The sequence below is a fragment of the Leptinotarsa decemlineata genome, unplaced genomic scaffold (assembly GCF_025532065.1).
Source record: "Leptinotarsa decemlineata unplaced genomic scaffold, Ldec_3_MD MMD2_tig00000035_RagTag_RagTag, whole genome shotgun sequence".
In the NCBI taxonomy this organism is placed as follows: domain Eukaryota; kingdom Metazoa; phylum Arthropoda; class Insecta; order Coleoptera; family Chrysomelidae; genus Leptinotarsa; species Leptinotarsa decemlineata.
Window position 1 is genome coordinate 16,045,593 of NW_027412540.1, and position 9,690 is coordinate 16,055,282.

Below are 9,690 nucleotides of genomic sequence, written 5' to 3' on the forward strand. Positions count from 1 at the left end.
AGAGAACAATAATCATTGATTGAAGATATCTTTTCATCCATTTATTTTATAATAATTTCCACTTCATTGTACCTTGTAGTGTATGTAGGCTCCACCTGATATGCCTGCAGGGTGAGGTCTTTTTGCAAATTTTGATTGAGATTCTAATTATTCCTGGTGATTCACATTACTGATGTTTTAAAAATTAAATAAAATAATTATTGAGAACCTACTGGAATTTGCAAGTTAGATTCACTGGTGTCTACATTTTTGTGAAAATGTTACAACTTAATAAGTTATAAACAACTGAACCTGGTGACTCGACCATTTTCCATAATTCTATGAAACTGATCTATCAAACTGATGAATTTATCATTCCTTTTGCTGATGGTTGTAATTTACTGGACAATCTGTTGAAGGAAAATGTTTTTCTTTTGTTCTTTGAGATTTGTCGTGGAAATTGTGGACACTAGGATAACAAATTCAAATTAATTTTTTTTTAAAGCAAACGAGAAAATTTAAACATTTTTGAGGCTTAAAGTTTTCTCCAAACATTTATTTTTCTTTTCAACAAACGTTAGATGTGTACTTTATTTATCACACACTGAAGTATCACAAAAAAATTCCCTTTCACTGCAGACGTCAAGCTATTGCACGATGGTGTTGCATTGACTTTTTATATAAAATGGGGATGAACAGGGATTTGACCCCTCACCTTTGAAAAAAAAATGGTAAATATAAGAAATGCAAATAAGTTGACGGTAGAAGAAGTCACGGAATATTTATACAACTCTGATTTAGAAAGTGAGCTCAACAAGTCATTGTCCTGTTAGTTTATATATGAATTATAGTTTTATTGTTGAAAAATTGGTAATTAATGTTACTGCAGTGAAAGGGTTAATATCAAGTAGCATTCTGGGCATTTAAAAACATATTTACACAACAATTGGACATTCAAATGATAATTCTATAATACTAGTACAAAATGGCATATACAGAAATTATATGAAAATTAGATAGAAAATATTTTCTGTATAATCAAAATCATACACACTGTTTCTTTCCACGGGCTATATAAAAAAGAAAATAAAAAAGTATCTATAATAATTAAATGTAGAATCAGCCGCACTATTTCACTTTAGTAAAATAAATCTAGATGAAAATAACAATTGAGTATGAGAACCTCGAGATTGAAAAAGAGACCAACATATTAGGTAAGAGAAAATAATAATAAATCTTGGAGTCAAGTTTGAAGATTCTCAATCAAATCTTCATCGAGGTCATTGAATGAATTCTTGAAGTTTGGATCCTCTCCTATTTCTTCGTAATCCACGAAATTTGATGAGTCAGAATCTAAAAAAAATTGAAGGAATGGAATGTAATTGACAATTCGGAGAATATGAATTTTGATGAGTGTTTTTATCATGTGCTTCAACTGAAAGCTGAAGACAAACACAATGAAAATTGTATTATGTGTAAAAGTATCAACATATCCATTGATAATCAATATACTATATACAATATTTCATAAGTCATGGTTATTTGAAACTAAAAAGCGATTTTCATAATCTTTTTATACTATATTCAACAACTGACATATACATATATAAAAAAAGTAAGATTCACCTATCCAATATATGTATTTTCAACTTACTTTATATTCCTCAAATAAAATACCACCAAAATCTCCATTGAAAAACTTAAGCAAGAAGCAACTTGAAATAGGAGGAAAAATAACATCTGCTAGTACAATATCAAGTTAGAAAAACTAACTCGCTATTGGCTAAACATTTTTCACAACCACTTTTTCTGTGTTTTGCACAAATGATCCTATTGCAGTTACCACACTTGGTCTCTTCTTGGTTCACTGTCGAGACATTATTGATTCTTGTTACCTCCAAAGCATCTATATAGTGCTCATGACCCAAACGAATTATGTATCGTACTATTCTTGTTGGAATTGATATTATGTTGAAAACTTTGGCGAAGGAATATGTGCATACATCATAGCCGATGAGGACTGGCATAAAAGTTAGTGTCCCGATATTCAGTAGTGACATCATGTTGTCGCCTTCAATCCAATTTTCTAAATAAAAAATTGGCAATTGAAATCTCCAATAGGAAAGGTGTCATGGTTATTACCATCAGAATAGAATATCCACCATTTCCAACCATTACCAATCCAACAAATATGACACAACAAGAGAAAGATTAAGATATACTCGACCCAAAAAAAAATAAAACCATCTCCAAAATTATCCACATGTTTTAAAAGAAACTTTGAAATATGGTTAAATTTTTTGTTACTTCACTGTTTCAAAAACTGAACACCGGTCCAAAAGTCAATAGTTTTATTTCAGATTTGTTACTGGAAATTAAAAGTTAGCAAACAAAAATTACATGAGAATTCCAACTTGAAACCAATGTATTAAAACACGTACCCTTCTTAAATAAAGACATAAAAGTAACCAATTTAGCTTTACAATGTTCAACAAAATCAAGAAAACAAAAATATATGATTATTGATTAGTAAACAAAAATTAAATATAATTAACACAGATATAAAGATGTTATAGTCACCTTTTAGGTTTTTAAAAACTGTTGAAATTTTTTTTTCGGAACACCTCTTTTTGTTTTTTTATTATTTCTGATTTTGAGATTGATATGATATTGTATGCATTCATGCCAACTTTCAAAACAGTTTTTATATTCTGAATACGTTATCTCAAAATCTCTGGCTATACATTTTGGGAAATAAAATAAGTCGTTAGGTAACGAATCAGGACCATATAGGCACAGACTCATTTATTGTTTACTTTTCTCAAATAATCAATTGTTTGATGTGCTGTGCTGTAGCCGGCGTTGCAAATGATGCAATATTTTAGTCTGTTTTTCCTAATTTCTTTCAAAACTTTCAAAACAAAATATTATTATTTAGCCTCTCTCCACTGTTATTCTGTCCTCTAAAGAACAAATGTTCTCAATATTGTTAATTTTGAAGCTGCCAGTGATTCTAGGAAAATCAAAAGCAAATTTTATGAATATTGTAATGCTACATTGCAGAAGTACCATCTAAAATAATAGTTCATGAAAACATAAAAGGCAACCTTTGTGTTATTCAAGAAAAAATGTTGATTTCCATCATTAGCCTAGATCTATTTGTTATGTAGTTAATTGATTATGACTATCTTCAACCCAAGATTTTATGGCAATATGTAATAAAAACTTACCACTTTCCCTCTGTTTGATCCTGCTGGATTCCATGAATTCCAAATATTCTTCAGAGTGAAGAATTTGGTACCAACTTATCAAGCAAACTAATGCAATGAAAAATAGATTGGCAGTAATCCCTGAAAAACCAAATATTAAATTATTTCAATAGATTCAGTTTGAATTTTGTGTATTTCAGTGTATTTTGAACCACCTGAACATAATTGTTATGAGAAAAATAATTGACAAAATGAGTATTTCAAATAGTGGAAGTAAAAAATTTGGGGTATAGGGACTTTTGATTTGGATTATAATAAAATACCGTTAAAAACATTGGAATCTTCATTTGAAAAATTGATAGAAAGTTACAACAAAAACTATAGATAAACTCTGATCCTAATTAAACCCTGATACGAAATGTCACCTCTTTATCAAATTAATGGATATTGTGCATACATAGTAATTCTATTGAAACAGTTTTGGCTTCAGTACAGTTGCGACAACTTGAACTGACATTCTACAGTTTTTATGATTTTATTAACCAATTGTAGAGATTCTGCTGAAAATTTTATACCTACATGCATGTTTCACTACTTTATTTTTTTGGGCTTCACATACTATATATTTCTGACCAATCAGAAATATTTTTGCACACACTGAGATTTGTTTATTACCCGCCCATGATCAGAGTATTATAATATTTTATCCTTGACAAGTTACATGAAAATTATTGTCATATTGTCTATTGAAGTGAGATCAGGCTACTCCAAAAATTAGAATCTAATGATTTTTACTTTTTTCTTGGCATTCATAGATTTCTTTTACATTTTATTGTGCATTCATTATATTGAATGAAAGCTGGAGTTATGCTTTCAGTCAACTTTGGTATGCTTGTGAAAAATGTTTTCAAAGCAAATATCAAAAACATAATTCAGTGAAATCTTTGTAAGTTAGATGTGAGAAAAGTGCAATAATACAATATACCAGTCAATTTCTTTAATGAATAATAAAATTACATTATGAATTTTGTGTCCCTTTCTTTTTTGACCAGATTTCAAATAATGACCAATAATGTTTGTTCCTGTCATTTTTGCAAATTTTAGTATTCTTGGAATGAAAACATAGCAAGAAAATCTTTGGACCATTATTCGATACACCTTATAGGAACTGTTTCAGTATACATATTATCAAAACTGCTAGTATTGGAGATACAAAGACATCCAAACTAGTAAACTACTAGCATTTTTTGATCACATAAGAAACAGAAAAACAAAGAGGGTCTTTTGAACATTTTGGGTAAAATATTGTATACATTATGAATGAAAGCTATTGTATACATGTCTGCGAACGCTTGAGTGAGCTATTGTATACATATGTTGTGGTTGTTGATAGCTATGTTGAAAAAAGGCAAGAGGTGTGAGGTCAGGAGATTTGGGAAGCCTGAATAGCACCATGCATTCCTATCTGTTTACTATTTATTATTGAACAATAAGTACAGAGGAGAGGATTAGCTGATATGAATACCTTGCAACACAGAGTAAAAGCAAGTTATAGATATCAAGACCTTGCTGAAAAGTATTTCATGAATTCAAAACAAGCAGAAAAATGTAATGAATAAAAGGGTGGCATTTTTCAGCATCTACTAATAAAATAAGCATCTACTAATAAAAGGGTGGCATTTTTGAGCATCTACTAAAAATATACAACATATTTGTTGTACAATGATTGAAATAATAGAGCTGCTGTACATCTTCTATTCACCCCTAGCATCTTTCCCACTTTTTACTTTACAAAAATGGTAACATTCAAGATGATCAATAAAAAAAAGATATTTTACTCGAAAAGTCAGAACTCAATAATTTTTCTGTTTCTCGAATTTCAACAAGTATAAAAATGTCTATACCAATTTAAAAAAATTCTTATCTACAATAACAGTTACCAATGATGCACACTTAACTTGGATCAGTCTGTTTAATTCTGGCGAATGAGGTATTGATTTTTTTACATTTTTTGTTAAGGGAGCATATTGCATTCAACAGTACTCAAAAGTCTACATATGTTAAACTTGTGTACATAAAAAAAATCCACATACCCAGTGCAGCTGATAATACTGGCCAATGGAACATTATATACCTCAGGCCTGCGAACTGGGCATTAACAGAAAATTTAGCAGAATAGATCTCAATAAATCGAGATTGAACTTCCACAAAAATATCTGTTACTGGTTCATACTGAAAAAGTCACAAAGTAAAATTTAACTGATTCTTTTGGGACTAACTCACGTCATTGTCTTCAAAATTAGAAAATAGTTCTACTTGGACAGTTTGCTTCTCTTCTGCTGATCCAAACAGAAAAAATGGACTGAAAACCAGCTTATATAAAGTATCTAGTAGAATTCCGCGATAATGTAGCATTGTAGAGCGACAGGAATGTTCTACAAGTGTTCCATCCCTTCCTATAAATTCCACACAAACCATAAACATGCCTAACTCTCTGTTTTTAGGAGATTCAGGCATTTCTAAATCCAGGTGTATTTTATAAGGCTGACCTATCATAAGTAATTGCTGTCTTTCAGTCAACTGCACATGAGCTGAAGGAAAACTACAAATCCCTTTTTCAGCAATGCAGTTATCAGTTGCACCACAAGGCCTGAAAAAAAAACGTTTGCTTTAGTCTTTAAATAACTGGTAAAAAAATTATTCTTACTTGAACTTCAAGAAAACAGGCCTCTCATGGGATATGGTAGGTACATAAACATAATAAAATGCCACATACATTAATATTGATAACCAGACGAGAAGAGCGGTAATTAAAGCGACAACTGTACCCCTAAATAGAATTTCTCTTACGTTATTGACTCCAGCCTTTGTTCGAGACTTATATAAATCTATCGTATCATGAATGAATTTGACCAGTGGTATCTTGAATTTTTGTCGTATATATTGTCTAGGCCCCAGTCGTAGAAAACAACCAATAGATGATAATATTCTCAACATTTTCAGTCAAGTCATTTGAAAATTGATCTTACAAAAAGACAAAACTAATAAAACAACCTTCTTTTTGTGAACGCGCAGCAGTTTTCATATCTTTTAATTGTTTCGACATGCCTACTATGAACTATCAAAGTTCATTAAACAGCTGATAACAAAAACAATCAATAAATCACACAATCAGTTTCATACAGTGGTGCCATCCTCACTGTAGTAACCAGTGACGTCATGATTTGGACCGCCCATTGAAGATGGAACATTGACTTCCACTGAAAAAATTAGGAGATTGAAATCATGAATTTTTATAATTACGATTGAGGTTTGATATTATTATGTGATTTCATTCAAAATTGGTATTTAGGAGTCTTTGTGGAACGACATTATGAAAGGGGATATTTCTGATGTTTTTAATGATCATTTTTTTGATCTTATTTTTATAAATAAAGTTTTTGAAACTAGGTTTATATCATTACATTATTTGACATATCCCAACCAAAAAAAGGTTAGAAAAATGATAACCGTAATTTTTTATTGAATATTGTCTATATGCAACTCAAGAGCCTCGTGCAAAGAAAGAAAATTCAAAACGGAAATCATATTCTTTGTGTGAAGTAAGTTAGTTGTTAAGTGAGCTATAACAGATTTAACACCTGTTGCACAAGAATAACTATGAACATTGAGCAGAAAACTTTTTTCATGTTTGAATACAGTTTTTTTCATTTACATTAATGATTTTTCATAATTATAGAATTCGTCAGCATTAATTATTAAAAAAAACATAATGTCGGTCCACAAAGACCCCTGGATACCAATACCGTACCGCTTGTTCATCAAATCTGAGAATAAATCACAAATTTCTTCATCTAATTTTACGAAGCAAAGTTGATTACTTTTGAAATTAACATTTATCATTGTTATGAATTAGTTTATTTCAAATAATTTAATTTCAACCCAGTAAACCACGCGCTTTATTATGAAGCCATTCATAAATAAAAATCTGATAGGTGGTAGAAAAATTGGCCTCATTTTCATAATCATTAATAATAAATCAGATTTCCTGTAGGAACTATTTAAACAGAATACATTTTCATCTGAAATGATCAATTTTATAAATATATAATATTCCTCCGATTATCAACTGAACCAACCGCCACTGTTTTATGGTCCAACTTACTTCACATGTAAACAAATTCTCTATAACCTCTCATTACCCGCCACCCCCCCGCGCCCATAAGTTGTACAGAAAAGGATACCCGCTTCAAAATACATGTATTGTATTGGTAGACGCACCGTTTGGGCATGGCAACTCTATGTCTTATTATTATTCTGAGTCTGAGACTCACATTCGCAAATGACATTGACAGTATTGACATTTACCTCCAGTGTTGCGTAGATTTCTAAACTTAAAAAAAAATGATAAAGTCAATGTTTTTTGCGAGTTTTATAAAAAAATACTTTATTCACCAGGAGTAACACCCACTTTTTTCCATTTCGAAGAAAAATTAAGGTTATTACTTGGCGTATTTTAACGATGTGTCTATTAAAACTGTTCTTTTTGTGTTTCTGAGTCTTTAATGTATCCTTCTTCATTGACGAATTGAAATATTTAATATAATTATTCAGGTTATCAATTTCTCAATTTTGATCACGTTTTTTCGTTATCTATTTTGTTACTATAGTAACAACAGAACTGGAGACCCCGAAAAGGGCATCCAGAGAGGACTAGCAAATGACAAAGAAGGTGATAGATCTGGAGAAAATTAATGGGCTGAACTCATTTCAACCCTATAAGTCGCCGGGACCTGATGGCATATACCTAATAATGCTTCAAAAGGGACCGGAAGTTCTATTTAAAAAATTGTGTGTAATTCTCAGGGCAAGTTTAGCACCGATTTATGTTTTCCAAAAACGGAAAAGTCTTTTAAAAATGTTTTTTTATTCAATACAGAAAAATTATTGAAAACGATGTTTAGTACATGTATAAAATCAGACTGAATGCAAAAGGCGATGGCGATGGCGAGGCGATGCTTTCTGGCCGGCTATGCTGATAAGAAACTTTCCTAGGAATTGTAGCTGAGTGTCAACAGAATCCGAGGTCAGTGACAACGTAATTAGCGGGACAAATACCAAAAACTTGGAGACTGATCAGGGCCACCTTCATTCCGAAACCTGGGAAAATCGGACAGGACTCGGCGAAGGCCTTGAGACCAATCAGTCTCATGTCATTCGCTTTGAAAACGTTAGAAAAACTACTTGACAGGCATATCAGGGACGTATCACTGGCTATCAGACCATTACATCGAGACCAATATGCATACAGGTCAGGTATGTCAACAGAAACGTCGAGTAACAGTAAAAGTAGAAAATACAAAAACAAGGAAGTACTTTTAGCTACTTTCTTGGATATTGAGGGCGCATTTAACAATACGTCGTTAGAATCAATCATCCAGGCGTCGAGGAGAAGAGATATCAGCAGGACAAGCTGTAGGTGGATAGACTGCATGCTTAGGGAAGATTAGTATATACAACCATTATGGGGGAAACAGTCGTGGCACGGGTAGTAAGGGGCTGTCCTCGTGGAGGGTTTTATCCTCTCTGTTTTGGAACCAGTTACGAGCTATGATGTCTCCTGGACCACAATGGGTATAAAGCACTGGGCTATGCAGACGACTTAGTCATCTTAGTCCAGGGTGAATACAATAATGTAGTGAAGGGATGCATGCAGCAGGCCTTGAATATTATAACAAGATGGACCGAAGATGAAGGGCTTAACATAAGCCCATCCAAATCGACCATAGTAGTATTCACCAAGAGGACTAAAACGGAGAGTCTCGGACCTCTAAAAAACTACGAAGTGAAGAAATACAAGTGTCAGGGAAGGCTAAATATCTGGGAGTAATTTTAGATTTCAAACTGACCTGGAACCAACACTTGGACAGGATGAAAAGGAAAGCGGAGGTAGAAATGATGCTCGCCAGACGCACCTATGGAAAACCATTGGGACTAAAACCAGACATGGTATATTGGCTATACATGACGGTGGTTAAACCCATGATAACATACGCATCTCTGGTCTGGTGGCCAAAGATGAAGCAGGCGACCGCTATCAACAAACTAGGCAAGGTGCAAAGACTTGCATATTTGGGAATGACGGGAGCAATGAGAACTACCCCAACAGCTGCATTGGAGACACTCCTGAATCTACCTCCTTTACACTCTGTGATAATGGGGGAGGCCAGGATGGGCCAATTCAGACTGGGAAATTCACCGAACTACAAAAGGTTGGACCGAACAGAAATTTAGGAACATGTGGAGGAGCACATGACACCGAAGTACACCTTTAACACAAACTTCACGGCCAAAATCATAAGCCTTGAAGAGTGGAAGACCATTAGTCATCCCGAAAACATGTTTGGAAAAAACACAAGGTATACAGATGGATCGAAGACCAAACATGGAACGGGAGCTGGAATATACCGAGCGTATAGAAATTTAAACTACAGTTATCCGC

General features: G+C 32.8%; 1 protein-coding gene across 3 annotated transcripts; it reads right to left on the reverse strand.

Moving 5' to 3' along the window:
• Window positions 1–504: 504 nt before the first annotated feature.
• Window positions 505–6,344, reverse strand: Seipin (lipid droplet biogenesis associated protein seipin). Of its 3 annotated transcripts, XR_012464708.1 has the most exons (6): window positions 5,896–6,344; window positions 5,472–5,838; window positions 5,282–5,420; window positions 3,210–3,329; window positions 1,634–2,065; window positions 505–1,332 (listed from the first exon to the last, which is right to left on the reverse strand). XR_012464708.1 is itself a non-coding variant. In XM_023164919.2 (5 exons), exons 1-5 carry the CDS (start codon window positions 6,183–6,185, stop codon window positions 1,223–1,225), a joined length of 1,026 nt encoding a protein of 341 aa, XP_023020687.1. In that variant the 5' UTR covers window positions 6,186–6,340; the 3' UTR covers window positions 505–1,222. The 3 variants fall into 3 exon arrangements, 2 of the variants coding, with proteins under 2 accessions (XP_023020687.1, XP_074028062.1); XM_023164919.2 differs by lacking the exon at window positions 1,634–2,065 and having other exon boundaries at window positions 5,896–6,340; XM_074171961.1 differs by lacking the exons at window positions 505–1,332; window positions 1,634–2,065 and adding an exon at window positions 2,316–2,347 and having other exon boundaries at window positions 5,896–6,341.
• Window positions 6,345–9,690: the final 3,346 nt, after the last annotated feature.

Bases quoted from the DNA above. Each gene is read 5' to 3' on its own strand.
- Seipin (XM_023164919.2), bottom strand. From the start codon at position 6,185: ATGTTGAGAATATTATCATCTATTGGTTGTTTTCTACGACTGGGGCCT. The intron at 5,421-5,471 runs GTGAGTTAGTCC...TGACTTTTTCAG, and splicing joins CTAATTTTGAAGACAATGAC to TATGAACCAGTAACAGATAT. The intron at 1,333-3,209 runs GTAAGTTTTTAT...AATTTTTTTTAG, and splicing joins GATCAAACAGAGGGAAAGTG to ATTCTGACTCATCAAATTTC.